The following is an 18,380-nucleotide window of genomic DNA, read 5'->3' as shown; positions in this document are numbered from 1 at the left end:
AAAATAGAAGTCTTTTTTTTTTTTTTTATGAATCTCTAACGATTTTCAACAACCCACTTGTTCCATAACAGACCCATGTGACCTGAGATAGAGGGGCGATCTAGTGACGCTCTAGATCCTGAATGAGCCAGACTGAAGAGGAAAAAAAAAGACAAAAAAAAAAAACACTCACTTGTCAGTTCACATGACATCCTGACAACATGTTAGGGGACAGCACATGTGGTTGTCCTCCACCCAAAAGCCTGTCCTCTCACAGCTTTTCTCTGTATAATGAAATTTCCCCTGCATCAAACCTTTTCACCCACTAATTGGTCCCCGGTGCTGTAACGAGAACTCCATCCTGAGTGGACATGCTGTGCTGTATTTGGGTTAAGGATGACGACACTTTCCTGATGTTGCAGCGAACACCTGGTTTGACAGCTCTAGTGATGAGCAGGATGTCTAAACATGTTGGGAATTAAGAAAATGAGGATCAGTGTGGATGACCTAATGCTCAATGAACCTGTTTGTAACCTCATGAATGACCAAATACTCCAGATTGGAAAATTTAATAATCTACTGCAAGTAAAAGCTCTGGTGTAATGCTCAGTCATGATTTGGCTGCCTGGAAAGTGACTAGGCTAAGAAGCTAGCAACTATATCATGTAATAAATTGCTAAGAATACAGACCAACACGCATATTTACAGTAGGGCTTTTCATACTGTGCTTAACCCTGGATTATCGTAATCCTAAACCCTTTTTTTTTTTTTACCCGTGATAGAACTACATTTATAATTAGTTGATTAGTCACATCACTACTTTTCACCAGGGTTACGAAACACCACACTAAAAGCAGGGTTCGGACAGCTTTTGTGGTAATCATGCATTGTTGGACCTCCACTGAGATGAGGCCGACTCTGTGAGAATGCTGAGACATCTACAGATCTACCAGCTCCAGTTGGACTCTGGGATACTGAGAGGAGATCTGAACTCCATGTGATCCTTACACCAATACAACATTTCTCTGACTGTATATTTATATACAGTCCCCCCCCCAGTGTCACCCATATGAGGATGGGTTCCCCATTGAGTCTGGTTCCTCTCAAGGTTTCTTCCTTTACCATCTAAGGGAGTTTTTCCTTGCCACTGCTGCCTGAGTGACCTTAGACTTGCTCATTGGGGATAAATACATACACATTGTGAACTAAATATATCTAATAATAATCTTGAATTTTTTATTATATTAATTCTTTATATTATTCCTTATGCTTATCTTCTGTTCTATGTTTATGTTCTGTAAAGCTGCTTTGAGACAATGTCCATTGTAAAAAACGCTATACAAATAAACCTGAATTGAATTGAATTGAATTGCTGTGCCAAACGTGTACAGTGGTAAACATAGTGTAGTCTAACCGTGCACAGGACAGAGTCGGACACCGGCCCTAAATATTTTTTGGGGGGGGGCAGTAGGCATCGGGGTCCGTGGGCTGCGGAACCAGTCCAGCCACGGACGCCCGAGGCCCCTACAGTACCTCGGTCCGACCCAGACCTGTGCACACCAGTGACCGAACCCGTCCACATGGGTGCCAGACCGGAAAGCTCAGGCGAGGCCCGGGGGAACCGGCTGATCGCCAAGCTGGCGGACACCCCGATGGCGTCGGTCCGGGCGGCCGGCATCCCTACGGCACCGGCTGGAGCACCGAAGGCACCTGAAACGCCCGAGCTTGCTGAAGCACATGAACCTGTTGAGGTTCCCGAACCTGCTGAAACGCCTGATCCTGCTGAAACGCCCGAACCCGCTGAAGCACTTGAACCCGCTGAAGCACATGAACCCGCCAAAGCGCCCGAACCCGCCGAAACGCCCGAACCTGCTGAAACGCCCGAGCTTGCTGAAGCACATGAACCTGTTGAGGTTCCCGAACCTGCTGAAACGCCTGAACCTGCTGAAACGCCCGAACCTGCTGAAGCACTTGAACCCGCTGAAGCACACGAACCCGCCGAAGCGCCCGAACCCGCCGAAGCGCCCGAACCCGCCGAAGCGCCCGAACCTGCTGAAACGCCCGAACCTGCTGAACCCGCTGAAATACGGGATCCGACCGGGCCGACCGGGTCGACGGAACCAACCAGGTCGACAGAACCAGCCGAACCGACCGGGTCGATGGGACCGACTGGGTCAACCGAGCCAGCCGGACCGACCGGGTCAATGGAACCGACCGGGTCAACAGAACCAGCCGGGTCTACCAGGTCGACAGAACCAGCCGAACCGACCGGGTCGACGGAACAAGTGGTCCCCAGCTTTGTCTCCCTGTCTCTGTCAGTCTCTCCCTTTCCTGTCCATCTTTACAGGTTCAAAGCGCCTCCAGCACCACCCTGGCCGCCAACGCCGTTATGGTCTCTGGCCCGACCTGCAGCGCCACCCTGGCCTCCGGTCCTGCTCTGGTCGCTGACTCTGCCTGCGGCGCCACCCTGGTCTCCGGTCCTGCTCTGGTCGCTGACTCTGCCTGCGGCGCCACCCTGGCCTCCGGTCCTGCTCTGGTCGCTGACTCTGCCTGCGGCGCCACCCTGGTTTCCGGCTCCGCCCTGGCCTCCTGCTCTGCCGGCTCCGCCCTGGCCTCCTGCTCTGCCGGCTCCGCCCTGGCCTCCTGCTCTGCCGGCTCCGCCCTGGCCTCCTGCTCTGCCGGCTTCGCCCTGGCCTCCTGCTCTGCCGGCTCCGCCCTGGCCTCCTGCTTCGCCGGCTCCGCCCTGGCCTCCTGCTTCGCCGGCTCCGCCCCGGCCTCCTGCTTCGCCGGCTCCGCCCTGGCCTCCTGCTTCGCCGGCTCCGCCCTGGCCTCCTGCTTCGCCGGCTCCGCCCTGGCCTCCAGCTTCGCCGGCTCTGCCCTGCCCTCTACCGCCACATGGACCTGGCCCGCCTTCCCGCCCCCTGTTCCGCCTCCGCTCCGCCGCCCCCCGGTTCTGCGTTGGAGTGTCTGGAATCCACTCCTAGGGGGGGGGCTCTGTAATGAGTCTGTCTGTGTTTCTGTCCTGTTTCTGTCTGCTGTCTTTCCCTGTGGCTAATTGTTTGCTCCGCCCACTATTTGGTTTCCATGGACATTAATTGTACTCATTCATCTCCTCAGGTGTGTTGTCTTTGTCTTTGATTGTCTCTGCTTTGTCATTGGTTCCTGTCAGCTATATATACTCTGTTTGTTCACTTCCCTGGTGTTGGTCGTTGTCTGATGTTGGATGTTGGTGTGCCTGTTCCTGTGTCCTGTTAGCCCTGTTTGCTGCCTTGTTCTGTCTGCCTGTCTGTTCATCTGTTTCTTGTGTTTTGGACTATTAAACTCTAAACTGCATTTGGATCCTCACTCGCCTTTGTCCTGCACCGTAACAGTAGTGTGCAGTGCTAAAGTGCGACGACTAGATGCTTAGCAACAGACACCAAATCGGAACCCGACCCTTTAGTATTAATGCAGTATTTGAGGATGAGGGGGAAAAAAAAAACATCAAAATATCAACTGGAACGACGTTATGGTCAGAAAAGTCTGTTCAGAACAGGCTGGACGGCACAGACAGAAAGAACAGAATATTTCAGGAACTGACTGAAAATTTTGAAATCTGGAAGCTGGCTATTAAGAAACTCCTGGCCATCTAAGCAATACATTTAAAAAGGCCAAAAAAGTTTTGAAAGCTGTGAAAGATAAACGTCTGCTCGTGTTCTGAATGGCAGAGCTGTGTTTTTTTTTTTTTTTTTTTTTTTTTATCTTCGACCCAAAATCTTAAAAGGTGTTGATGACGCAACAGAAAGATTATCTGGTGAAAAAACTGTGCCGAATTAAATATGCGGACAAGATGATCTTCTGTGGCAACCTCGAACAAGGAGCAGCCGAAAAAACAACAACTACAACAACATGTTGGTGGGGCAAACATCCAAATAAGAAGGTTAAGCCAGGGTTTAGGAATGTATACTGTGAAACACCAGATTATGAAGAGCCAGGATTAAATTGTTAACCACAGGTAAAGTATGAAAGAATGTTAAACCCAGAACGAATGTTAAACTCTTCACTTTTGAAGTCATCACTCATCGTGAACTATTTTGAGTGTGAAAGCCGTAACGAAACTCGAGTTTTTCATGAAGCCCATTGCATTTGTGATCGTAACACACCGGTGCTGAACGTTTTGCCTTGCCATCTTAAGGAGAAACCACAGTGTGCAAAGTTTTATTTCCATTGTAAGATGGCAGCCATGTAGTACCAGGTGAGCTTTATGGTGGCTTCGTGCTCCAGTTTATTTTCCTCAACTTGGTCAGGGTTTCCATCTATCCGTGAGCTCCTGAATTTTGAAAAGATCTGCTGTTCCTGAATGTAAATTAATCCATCTATTAAAATTGGTGCAGAAGGTGGTGGAATTTGGAACTTAGCACACATTTATGCACCATTAAAATATAATAATAATAATAATAATAATAATAATAATAATAATAATAGTTTCTTGATTGCGTGAGTGAATGAGAGTGTGTGTGTGTGTGTGTGTGTGTGCCCTGCGATGGGTTGGCACTCCGTCCAGGGTGTATCCTGCCTTGATGCCCGATGAGGCCTGAGATAGGCACAGGCTCCCCGTGACCCGAGGTAGTTCGGATAAGCGGTAGAAGATGAATGAGTGAGTGAGAATAGTTTTTTTTTAACTGAATGGCACTTCAACCTTATTTAAAAGTAGTGACAGATTTACAAAGTGCACTGTATTTTCATACAAAACAGTAGAATCTAAATTCAGGGCTTACAAATCACTAACATGCCATTAATCCTGACAGAGGGATAAGTATAACCTGTGCACAAGCATGTGAGAGTTCCTGGAGAATTTGTGGCCCAGCACAGGATGTTCTAGCTGAATAGGAAAAACTTCATTACTATAGAACACATCAATCCTGATGGTTAAAGCAGAGAAATCGCTCAACAAAGAGAACAAATTTCGGCTGAATAGTTTAGTGGTATGAATGCATGTAAAATAAATAAATAAAAAAAAATAAATAAAAAAAACCCAAAAAAACGTATTCATCAACTTAAAGAGGAGGGATCGCATTCTCAAACGTGGCTTGCGTCTGAAATATCCTTTCTTTTTTTTTCCTTTTCGTTTTAAACCCTCAAAAGCAGAAGCGCTAATTCAGGTTCAACCGAAACGTTCTCAAGAGAGGATTCGTAGCATTATTTCGGGACTAATTAGGAAGAATGTAATTAAAAAAAAAAAGATTGAGAGAATAAAGAAAATGAGCCACAGCACGTCTCTATTTTACGCAACTGTAAAAATATCATGGCACACAAACATTCCCATCACTGTAGCCATAGAACTTCAGATTTTGGAGCTCAAGTTAATGGGCAGGCTTCACAGTGCCCGGAAACCCAGCTAACAAGGTGCTTCTGCCAAGGCTCTTTTGTTTAAATAAAGGGGTTTATTTTGGGAAATGCCTCACAATGAGCTGTTTTGCACGCTCACTAAAGCGGCAGCATTCCATAATCAATGGCACAAAAACACCTCTAAAGTGCATGTAGGAAAAATGTAATCAACTTCAGGGTAACAGTAACTTCACTTGAGTTGACCTTGATTATCTTTTTATTTATATATATATAACTGCACAACCCCCAGGGTTTGATTACTTGCCTAATATAATTACTAATTTGTTTTAAATGAATGAGAAGCTGAAGAAAACCAGTTCAAGGGTTTGTGTAATCTGATGGTTTGCTGTCTAGCAGTGTTTTGATCTTTTTACAGTACAAACTGCTGCCTCTGTAATACAGTAATGCTCATAATTGCGCTTTTGTTTCTTGTTGCCTCTTCCTGTGACGGTGAAGGTGAAGGTGTTCTTTGGGGCTGTAAGTTCTTCCACTAAGAAAGAATGGACACCGTTGAAACTGTGGTCTTCATGAAAGAAACAGACGAAGTGGCAAAACGATCACTTTGCACGAGCTTACAAGTAAACAGAGACGTCATCTTAAGAGTTGTTCTGGTATATGTCTGAAAACAATAAGCAACAGCACAGTCAATGTTCACAATGGCATCAAACACTAACATCTTTTAGGTTTACGGCCTGATGAAGAAAAAAAAAAAGGAGCCTGATTGACTGTTTGGGCATGTGCAAATAACGGTAGAAGATTAGAGGCTCGGGGTGTGTGCTAGTGTGTGATGTACATGTTATCGAGTTGATGGGTCAAGGCCTCTGGGATGGAAAAAGGTGTTTGTTGTGGTTTTTTTGCCTTGTGCTTTGTGTTAGCGTCAACAAAGTGCACACGGACAGAATGTCAAACAGCAGAATCAGTGACATCAAAGAGCCCAAATGATTGTCCAGGATACCACTCGGGGGATTTGACACACAGCCTTTGCTTTCTGAGCTTTCGGTATTTGTCGGAAACTTTTCACTAAACAGCCTGAAATGCTTCTAATTTGAAGACTATGAAAATTAGCAGAATTAAACCTACACAGGAAATAAATGCAATGCTTCCGTGAGCATTTAGTTGAACCGAAATGGCCAGTGGGTAGTAGGGCACCGACTGAAGCAACTGGCTACAGAATGTTTTTTGTATATTCACTGAACACATTAAGCACGGCCCATTAGCACGGTTTGACCCGTAGAATCTACGTACGCAGCAGGCCTTGTTTGTGTGTTTAGAAGGCACAAAACCTCCACCAAATTGCTAACCTGGATTTGATGCAACCCATCATGCACAGTCTATGATGGTATCACGATGAAGATCTTATAGACAAAAGAAGGACTGCAGGAGGAGTAGTGCTCTGCAGTTAAGGCTTGCGTTCGAAAAAAGTTCGGCCTACTTCCGAGCACATCCTCTCCTTTCTTTTCTGTTTCATTCATAAAACTACTAACACCGATTTCTTTATAAACTTTACACCAGTACCTGGGATTCGTCTTTAAACTTACCGAATGTCGCTTTTATGGTCAGGAAAGGAAAGCTATCGGATATATATACGTGCTGAGAAAACCATACAGTCTATCTGGAGAGCAATAAAAGTATGCTTTGCATATGTGAGTGATTGGAAATGAAACGGGTAAGCTCGTATAACCGTCTCGCTGGGACCGCCGAATCTGAGAACCTGTGGTTGACTTCTGTGCTACATGAAAAACCAGTTCACTTTCAAGAAAACAAAAATAAGGTTCTTTTGTTCAAGACATGAAAGACATAACACATTCGATGGCAACTAAACAAGCTTTGAAGTGAGAAGTTGTCAGGGACATGGCTGACTGTGAGGTGATACCAAGTGACAAAGTTGTTTCTTAAGAGAATTGAAATATTTCAGCCTCCCAAAGATGGAGAAGAAACAGAACATCCATTTATGAACAGTTACTGACCAACCAAAATGAAGTAAAACCCAAAGTCTTTAATAATAAACTCAAGGATTCAATTCAAGGATACTTTTAGGAACACAGTGAAGGACTTTCCACTGGAAGATCCAGGGCTGTTTTTGGCTCCTGAACCTCAGTTACAGGAACCTTTTTAAGTTCATGATTTACAGTAAGGACTTTTCCATACACCAGGTACTAGTTAAGTGGAGTTGGCCATACTGAGTGCCACTATTTAGTCAAATGTAATAACCCTGTTTATTAACAGACAGTAAAAAATGGCAAAATGTTTCCATAATGCTTATGTCTAGTCACAAGTCAGAAATCTTCATGTTTCATGTGTTTTAAGTCAAGAAAAACGGCAAGAGCTGATTTGAAGCATAAAACTCGGCTTCTCTCATAACTGGTAATTTTATTATATTTGCAGTAGCCTATATTTGTCACATTATAGCACAGTGAAAGTTTTAACATAAACCATCTTGTTAAACGCTGGGGTCAGTCAGTACATCTAGGGCAGAGATGGGTAAGGACCTTGCTCAAGGGCCCAACAGTGGCAGCTTGTCAATGCTGTGGCTTGAGGCCCAACCTTGTACCCCAGGGATCAAAAAAAACACCAATTTCAACCTTGACTGTATTTGCTGCATGCTGAAATGATTTTTCCATTGAAATACTTGGCTTACAGTATTTTCTACAGAATACATTGTTGTGGTTGAAATGTAATGAAAAAGTATTGTGTAGTTATAGTTTCTCGAAAGTTCAAACACATCTAAAGATGTGACAATAATCCAGTCCATTATCTAAACTAAAAACTACAGTTGTTTTACCATATTGTGCATTTTTTTTTTTTTAAATTCTGGCATTTTCAAGCTAGCCCTAAGAAGATAGCAAAGAAAGTCTAAACACCATGACATCACACAATGCTTCGTTAAGGGTTAACATCTATATCATACTCTTTTATTGATAAGCTTTCATGCTAAACAGAAAAGCAATCACAGATAGTACTGCATTTCATTTGTGTTGAAGAAAACGTGCTACACTGAAAAGATATACCTTCAACGAAAAGCTATACCTTCAACGAAAAGCTATACCTTCAACGTAAAGCTATACCTTCAATGAAAAGCTATACCTTCAACGTAAAGCTATACCTTCCCACAACAGCAGGTGTTGCTTAAGATTTTTAAGCTGTTTTTAATGTAAAGTGAAGTGAATGTTATTCCAGACTGCATCGATTTCACTTTCATCAGTTCCTTGTAATAGTGCCACACTGAACTGTCATCATTGACCCAGTACATCCCTTAAACCAGGGGTCGGCAACCTTAAACGCACTCAGGGGTGGGGTGGTAATTGGAGAAGGGGCTGAAGTAGGTGGTCATAGTCAAATTCTTCAGTGATACAATGTTGAACCATAAACATTTCACCAAAATGCATTTCTTTATGTTTATACAGTATTTGAGTTAAAGATTTGACAAACCTGGCACTGCAATCTTTCCTGAAGTTGGGTGGTCCATCTCAAAAATCAGTCCATTATGAACAACCTGTGAAATACAAACAAAAAAAAAAACAACAACAAACATTACCATACAATTCAATATGAATATAACTTCCTATTTTACAATAAACACTGATGACTCTGCAGAAAGCAACAGATCTAATACACCTCTTAAAAAAAAATCAGACCTTAGTGTGAATCTAGCTCTAAGATAACAGGGTCAAAGTGACACAAATAATGACGTCTTTTTCCCCCCAGCATCAGAGCTTGTGAGGGGTAACATTCTGTACCACATTTACAAGTCCTTAAAAAACCCTCATGTCTGTACAAGTTGCCCTGACCTTGTGAAATTTGAAGAAATGTTTCTATAAGAAACCAAAGTGAGAAATACATACACGTCACTTCAAATGAAAGAAGAGGAAACTGTCAACTAGTCAATTTCAGCACTATTTATACAGTATAGATACCTTCTTCTGAGCCATTCTACCATTAAGCAGGTTTTACCCCTTTTCCCAATTACTTTAATCCTCAAGAGCCATAACATTTAACATTATAGGGGGTTTTCTTAGCAAACGTGGAAACATCTGACACCAGGGACAAGCAGACTGTGTACTGTAGGTCCAAGAACCTGAGCCAGAGGTTTGCAGGGGAAAAAAGAGGGAAAAAAAAAACTCTAACCAGACTTGAATATCCTCTACACCTTCTGCAAGCCGCTTCCAACATGGTCAGCATGGATGTTCTGACTTTTTCCAAGGTTGTCACCAATACAACATGATGCATTATCAGGAGAGGATAAAGACTATTGCTATGCAGTTGTCAACTCTTGGGAATTCGTATACTCATTCGCTTCCCTTGTTAACATGCTTAGACAGAACACTGAGGATTTCACTCGGTAATAGATTTATGATTTGTTCACTCGCTCTTAGTCTAAAAGAACCGATTATCAAATCCTCCACGGATCAGATGGAAACATAGAAAAACTGGGAACTAAGCCACAAACATGACGATATAATCTGCTCTTAAAAAAAAAAATCTTTTAGCTAAGAATCGTTAGAAATACGATGAAGGTACAGTACACCTGAATTTTGTTTAAGAGGATGATGGTTTTCCTTTCCTGCCCTTCTACTTCTATTACTCATTCATCTGTCACAAATCATTAGTTCCGTCAGAGCTATATGTGCACATCAGCGAGGCAGCTATTTAAAGGAGACATGGAAATCTAGAGAACGCCACCTTTCACCCCCCCTTACTTACTGATCCACGATGTTTCTTATAGTTTTACACGAGCAAAAAGAAATGCTGAAGAGAAACATATGCTAGTTTTGTGCTCACACAGTATCGAGACCAGAAGTAACTCACTGGATGTCTAGACATGTAACATGAGTAAGGAATGAGGAAGAATGAGGTACTTTCATTTGACCAAAATGAGGTATCCTTTCTTATCATTTTGTTTTTCCTTTAATGGTGCATGACTTTCTTGACTTAAATTAATTGTATAGTTGTGATTTACTATTAGCAGAAGTCTTGAATACGAGGCCGTCATAGGATTACGCAAAACCTACAAGACTGCTGCAAATACAATGGTACTGTACCCACTAGGTGTTGGTCTACTGATCGGAAGGGTGTGAGTTCAAATCCCAGGGCCAACAAGCTGTCACCTTTTGGCCCCTGATCAAGGCCCTTAACCCACAATTGTTCATCTGTATAAGTGAGATAAATGTAAGTCGCTCTGGATAAGGGATAAGCGCACCAACAACGTACTTATTACCACAAGTTCACTTGAATGTTTCTGATTAATGTGATTTAAGAAAATTCCAACCTTAATTCTATAGTTTGTATGTACTATTTATCTTCACTATGTATTTTTTCACACAACATTCTCACATCTTTTATATAACTCGGGTAATATTTTATTGAGTTAGAAATAATATCCTGATACAATCACACAGTCTAAAACCACCAAGACTGGGGAAAGAAGACTGACACATGATGCATTGGTCTAACAGAATAATTAAGCTTGACCAGTTCATTGGGATTCAAGCCAGACATTCCTGAAGAACTGCCCACTGAATGTTTTTTTTCTCCAGTAAACAGTGCGAATCGTGGATGTGTTTTATTTTCCACACTATACAAACTTTAAGGCTGGTTTTCCCAGACAATCCTTCCCAAGATTGACATAAAACTAAAGGACGAACGTGGAAACAAAGAGTGAAGGCTTGACGTAACAATTTGTTTTTGCAACAGGAGACACGGTTGTGACCGAGCTAATGAACGTTTGTGTCCTTCAGGGAAGAAAAACATAGAGGCTTTCAAAGCTCCTGGGTGGGGAGGTAGTGAGCCACAAATTCACTCTGAGAGAACATCTGACAGACATGACAAAACTCTCAGGCTTTCAGCGAGACTTTATTAAACATATGCTACAGCACTTAAACACTTCTGAGTACGTCTGCTCATAAACAACGCCGAGGTGATGTTTTAGAATTTAGACAAGTTCACTGCGTCCCTGAACTGCATATTTATTTGCGATGATATGCTGTAAGCATGACGAACGTATGTGTATATGACAACTGAATAAATTCTATAATAAAAATATATTTGGGTCGTGATATAATCATTCGTTATTAGTGAATGACATGTACGGCAGAGAGAAAATACTGACGGAAGAGTAACCGGACGTTGATCCGAGATGGGAATTATTCATGCAAAGTGCACTCAAGACAAATGGTGGAAAGCACATCCAGAGGTCAAGTCCGTAAAAACACCCCGACAAGGAGTGGATGTGACCGGCTACGTGTCCCCTCGTTCGCTCCATCACAGGTGCTGGAGAATCTATTAAGAGTTGGCTGAGGAAGTGATGCGTCTATGTTTCTAAATTATTGGGTCAGCCTGTCTATAGACGGAGATTTGTTCCTATGCATTAGGTTAAAGGACAACAACTGAAATAGACATTTAGAAGGCAGAAGGAAGCAGAGGCTGTATTTGTGTAGGGTTGAGGTAAGATAAAGCTGGCACTGAATCGAGGATGTGTCCCAGTCTCGCACCCAATGTTTCTAGGATATCAGTGAAATTAAAAAGAATAAGCTGCCTTCTGAAGCAGAATTAATATATCTTAGTATGTGAAGGTGAAAAGTGAAAGTGACGTACGGCTAAGTACCGAGACCCATACTCAGAATTTGTTCTCTGCATTTAACCCATCCAAAGTGCACACACACAGCAGTGAACACACACACACACACCGTGAACACACACCCGGAGCAGTGGGCAGCCATTTATGCTGCGGCACCCAGGGAGGTTCGGTGCAAGGGCACCTCAGTCGTGGGCGACCCTTAGGAGTCAGACTCTCTAACCATTAGGCCACAACTACCCCCCCCCGTATGTCTTTATACAACAGTTAGTTGCAGTCCACTGATCTGATTGGCTGAAGGGTATTCCAATAGGGTTTATCTTGAGGATAACCACATTGCCACCAGAGTCCCAAATTCTCTGGCAAATTCTCACAGTGGCTCGAGAAAAAGCTGTGGGTTGCTGATCAGAAGTTCAGAAGTTTAGAGGGTTCAACCCCAGTATCACTGCTGTTGAGCCCTTGATTAAAGCCCTTAACCCTGTGCTCTGACCCCAGCTTACTAAAAAGTTGAAATATGTGAATAAAAAAAATAATAATAATATTTTGCTCTACTGTAGCAGCAAACAATACATTTTCATGAATATAACTTCTGACCTAACATATGAAATGAAAGCTCAATCGGAGGAACATAAATAAGCACACATCATTTGTCCATATTTTATCTGAAACGATGGTCATTTCTTTTAGATCAAATCTGCGTTATAAAAGCTATATTACACTCGGAATAGTGTGTTTATGCTGAATATCAGCCTGGCAGCGTAACCCCTCTCTTACTCGTGCTATATTGCTTAAACAACTTGCATAAACCTTAATAGAAGTACACTATAATGAAAACGAATGAGGAAATGATCCCAGTGATCAAATTTAACAGCAGCGCCTGACTTTTCTTGTAAAGAGAATTTGATAATTAAGTGGAATTATAAGGACCCTGAAGTGAGTTGAATAAAATTTTAGTTAGGCATGTGGATAGCGAATTCGGAGCCTGGAGCCTGTGACTGTGTGTAAACCTCTTGTTCTGGAGAGCAATAAACCCCCCTAAAGTGCCAGCGAGCGACTGGCACATCAACAGCCTGGCCACATGTTTCTTGCTGTACAGCTTGAAAAACCAGACTCCGGGCCTCAGCGTCTGCGTGCAGTAAAAGCCATGTTTATTTGTGTTTCTTGCACTTTTTAATAGCTTCCTCCGAGGCCTTCTTCCATCCTTCAATCGAGATCCACCCTCATGCCTTTTCCCCTCCCTGTACCAATTCACAGTAGCTGGCAAGTGCTGCGGCTGCGTAGGTTGAAACGAGAGGGTGGGGGAAATTAACAAGCCCTTCATACTGATCGATGGCTTTAATTTAAAGTTCATACGTGTGGTATTTTTTGTGCGTGCAATTTTATCATGTTACGTTTTTATTTTTTTTTTATATAAAAATTTTAATCGTAAACGTTAACGCCGTTAAAACTCTCATATGCTGCAGACTGGATCGATTACAAGGAACTGTTAGGTTGCATGATGTCAGGATGCATACAAGGATTACGCGGTGCTAATCACGGTCACTCAGGTTGTACATTTCAGCAGCAGTTTATCACATAATTAGCCATAGCTCGCATCGTGATTTATGCGTTACAACCCAAAAGCAACTCCGTACTCGACATGGCAGTATGGCGTGTTTACGAGGCATCTGTCAGACAGTAAGCCAACACTTGCCATGAATATCATGACATGTGCACAGGCAGCGTAGAGGTACATGTGCAGTTGAAGATGGAAAAAATACTGTAAGTGTGACAGGATAATGAAAGCCAGACGACCGTGTGACTCATAAGCTAACGGGGCCTAAAAAACCAAACTTCAGATCAAAAGTATGACTTTTAATGTGTAGGATGTGGTGTGGAAAATCTGGTAAGCAAAAAAAAAAAAGACATCAGAGCTGCACAACGCTGCTCGGACCGTTCGCTGTACCAGGCTCGAGATTGGAAAACAAGCCCCAAATGAGCAACACTCTTATTCTGTTGACCAAGTGACGGCAATAGTTTATTGCTAATACACATGAATTGAAATCCTTTGGGTGTGTTTAATTGTTTTATCTCCAAAATGTAAAATCCAGGATTTTCATATGCAACTAAACAAACAATGGCCAACAACTCATGATTCATCCAAATCTATTAGTTCCCATCCAAATACAGACAACATTTATCTGTCCGAACCTCACACATGACTATGCCTTTTAAAATTTGATGCTAACGCTTCTCTAAAAAAAAAAAAGTCCAAGATTTTAGGGAATAAAATAAATGTTTAGTGAGAACACGGTAAAAGGCGATATACAGAATTCTATTTTTTTTTTTTTTAAATCATTAACATTCATCATCCATCATTGTGCCAAATATAAACACATGGTGTATCTATTGAAGGTATTTTAAAACACATAAAAGCAGCCACAAGTTAAAAAAAAAAAAAGATGTGGTGTAGAGTATAAAATAAAATTCTCACCATGAGCAGACACATCAGTAGCTCACAGTCATAAATAATTACACCCATGAAACATTACATTTTAGTGAAGGGTCAAGCGCTGATTTCAGTGCCATGCTTGAGCGTATTTAAGAGCAGATCTAAAACTAGGAGTTATAGCAATGAAAGTCTAATGCAACACAGATGCGCTTGCTCACGGTCCAGATCACACATATTACACACAGCTTTTATTCATTCAGTCAAAGTAGCAAAGGGGAGCAGTGTTCCCAGATCTCTGTTCAAAGTGTGGGATAATTATTGCGAGCTAAACATAAAATGCAGACAAGCCAAATAAGCAAGTAATCAGACCAAAAAAAAAAAATGTCCTGAAACCTTGTGTACTTTTAAATTGGTCTTGTTACGAATTTATTTCTACCCTGAACCATAGCAGTGTCAAGGAACTCGTTACTTGAAGCTAGGAGATAATGTTTTTCTGATCTGGTCAGGTGATCAGGATAGGAAGAGAAAATGCTGTTTGTTTAGTAAATCTAAATCAAGACTAGGCCTGATTTTTTATTTTTATATTTTTTTGTCTATCTTTCTAAAAAAAAAAAAGTCACACTAATGAACACAAATGAATCACACTTACAACAGTTTACAACTGTGATTACACTGTAATCCAAGCTGGAATTTGAACCAAATGCTTGTTGAAAACAGGCTTATTATATTTCTTGCAGATGGCCCACTTAAGCTCCTGTTGCACCTAATTGCAACCGTATGAATACAATATGTCATGAATGCATCTGTTCATAGTCTACAATCCCTTACTGTGCCAGGTGTTTCTTACTATAGCGATGGCCAAAATCATGCATATTGCACATTCGAATCCCATCTCTGTAGGGTGCGTCATCCGTAGTTTCGTCGATTGTTGTACTGTACATCGTTCAGATATTTTGAAGAAAGAAAAAAAAAAAGCAAAAATATTCACAGTATTCAAAATATTAACTAGTTGTAATATTAAAACAAACTGCATAGTAGTTTCAAATGATCTAATACTAATCTGGTGCTTATATATGCAAGATGAAGCATTTCTTAGCTCTAAAATTTTTGATGCCAATTTAACGTTTGACAGCTCTGATGTCTTTGTTCTTCCATCTCAGAAATATTGCCAGATTGCATCCAATGCTGTCATTTTCTGTTGCTGAGAGACTGATCAACACTTTTGTGTTTTCCCGTATTGATTACTGCAATGCCTTGTTGGCTGGGGTGTCTAAAGCTACCTTAAACAAATTACAGGTAGTGCAAAAAATTCGGCAGCGAGAATACTTATGTACTAGAACAAAGTTAAAAGATCACATTACTCCCGTTTTGGAGTCCTTGCACTGGCTCCCCGTTAGGTTTAGGGTTGATTTTAAGATTCTGATGCTTACCTACATCAAGGCCTTACACGGGTTAGCTGATCTTTTAATTCCTTATATTCCATCTCGCGACCTTTGTTCTTCTAAAACTGGTCTTTTAACTGTTCCTTTAACTCGTTTAAAACCGATGGGAGATAGGGCCTTCTCTTCACTAGCTCCAAAACTGTGGAATCCATTACCAACTGAGATAAGGCAAGCAACATCTCTTGGCACTTTTAAATCTCTGCTTAAAACTTATTTTTTTAGGGTAGCTTTTAATTTGACTAATTGTAATTTTGCATAGTGCCTATTTTATTGTCTATTTTTGTTGCTTTAATTTTAATCTTTATATTATGTCTGTATTTTTTGTTGTTTTTATTTTGCTTTTGTAAAGCGCTTTGAGATGTTCTATTAAAGTCGCTATAGAAAATAAAGGTTATTATTATTATTATTATTATTATTATTATTATTATTATTATTATTAAATGTAATATTTTGCCCTTATTGCGACTTTTTCCTCTCAATATTATGTGTTTTTTCCTCAAAATATTGAGACCGTTTTCTTGAAGGTGGGAAACTTTAAACACTGATATCTTTCCCAATTGAGCTCTTACACAAATAAATCAGAGAGAGAGAGAGAAAGAGAGAGAAAAAAGTGATCTACATGTTTTGAAATCAATTACATGGAATGTCCACCAAACATAGAACAATTGCATTACTATTAACTTTGGAAGAGCAACTCTGGATCTAATATTTACAGCATGCTGTTAGAAAACATTAACACCTTATGACCAAACAGAATCAAGCATTCAACAGTGCAGTGCTATAAAATGGTACAACATTTACATCATTTAGCAGACAGCCTTAGTGGCAAGCTTGTAGACCTGGGGTTCGAACCCATGACCCACCGAACAGTAGTCCAACGCCTTAACCACTGAGCTAAAACATCCCACATAGAAAAGATGGTGTTTTGGGTTCCTCTTCCTGATATCTGATAAGAAATCTATCTATAGCCATCTCTCTAACCATCTATACAGTATCCATCTATCCAAGGAAATGAGTCAACATCTCTTGACTCCGGTGAGAGACAGAAATACACCAGCTTCTGTATCTATCTTTTCTGACACACCCATTAAACAGCTGGAGAAATGAATAAAAAAATAAGTTCAACTCAATTCAATTTAATTTGTTTTATTGTGCTTTTAACAATAGACATTGTCTAAAATCAGCTTTACAGAACATTTAGTGCAAAAAGTTCAAGATTAATATTAGACTTATATTTAAATGTGTCTGTGACGGTGGCAAGGAAAAAACTACCTTAGAAGGAAGAGGAGAAAAGCTTTTTAGTTTGGAATCGGACTCATTTGGGTGACACTGGATGGTGTGATTATAATCAGTTATAAACACCAGAGATCGCTATTATGAATAATGTCCTTTCTACAGTCAGACACAGTCAGACAATCGTGTATTGATTAGGAGGTCGTTTTCCTCAAAGACCACACGGAGCTGGCATCTTTTCTTTGAATGTCCAGCACTTAGATACAATGCATCATAAAGGTCTTAAATTATGAAGGTCTTTAATAATTTGACTATCCTTTGTACACTTCTTTTCATCAGAACTCTTTATCTGATTTAAGGAACCTTGAGTAAACATACAAACTGCTTTAAAACCTTCACAACTGTCTATCGTTTATACAATGCCCTACTTAATACTGTTAATACATTATATACATTTAAACAAATATCTGCGTTGTGGCATTTGAGCTAAATTTAATTGTTACATATGTTAACTTTAGTGAATTCAAATAACATGATTGTACACAAGATGTTATGTTTACACCTGAGGTTAGCTAAACTAAGGGGCTTTTTACACCTGGTCACTTCATGCGTTTTCTGTGATCAGATAGCTATCCGATGGTAAAAAGACCAGGTCTAAATGCCCTCCGAAACGATTTCGAGACGGATATAAATCCGATGGTTCAAACCACTTCAGGAGGTGGTCTGGGACGCGTTTCAGATGAAACTGGACAGGTGTAAATGAATGTGGTTGTTCAAGCCACACACGTCAGCGCTATACTCCTCCCAAACGGAAGTACGTCACTCGCAGGTGACTCACGAGTCGTGCATCGCGCCAGAAACAAATAAATGTTTGTAGCATAACCATCGTAACAAGTTTTTACGTCTTCTTTTTGATTGCATTCTGAAAACCGCACACACCAAAGCGTGTTCCATTTCAATTACCCCGGAAATGAGGTCAAATATATTTGCATTTTGGCGGCAGTAGGAAGCTCGGATTGATACTGTATACGATTCGCCGAGGCATTTATGTGGCCTAATGTAAATGGAACGGTTTTAACAAATCAGATAGCTATCGGATCAGAGAAAACACATGAAGTGACCAGGTGTAAAAAGGCCCTAAGGGTGCAAGCCATATCAATCAGCTCCCTAGGTCAGAAATCGGTATATAGGGTACAAGAGTTGGGGCACTGGAAAGGACCCTGACTCAACACAGGAGGACACTGATGACCGGCGACATGACTGCATACAAGTGTTGTAAGAATTTTCCAACAACAGACGGGACAATATTTTTAACCAACATAAAAAAATCATGTAAAAATAATTTAGAAACACACCA

At 41.2% G+C, this 18,380-nt stretch overlaps 1 protein-coding gene across 1 annotated transcript in view; it reads right to left on the bottom strand.

The window, feature by feature from the left end:
- The window catches only part of sugct (succinyl-CoA:glutarate-CoA transferase), a 124,295-nt gene that overhangs the window by 15,878 nt on the left and 90,037 nt on the right, over positions 1–18,380 (bottom strand). The window contains exon 13 of the mRNA XM_060869597.1: positions 8,776–8,839. Coding sequence (XP_060725580.1) covers positions 8,776–8,839 — 64 coding nt within the window. The remainder of the gene's footprint in view (positions 1–8,775; positions 8,840–18,380) is intronic.

The sequence above is a fragment of the Tachysurus vachellii genome, chromosome 5 (genome assembly GCF_030014155.1).
Source record: "Tachysurus vachellii isolate PV-2020 chromosome 5, HZAU_Pvac_v1, whole genome shotgun sequence".
Lineage (NCBI taxonomy): Eukaryota > Metazoa > Chordata > Actinopteri > Siluriformes > Bagridae > Tachysurus > Tachysurus vachellii.
Note: the sequence above shows the minus strand (reverse complement) of the source record. Positions and strands in the feature narration are given on the sequence as shown.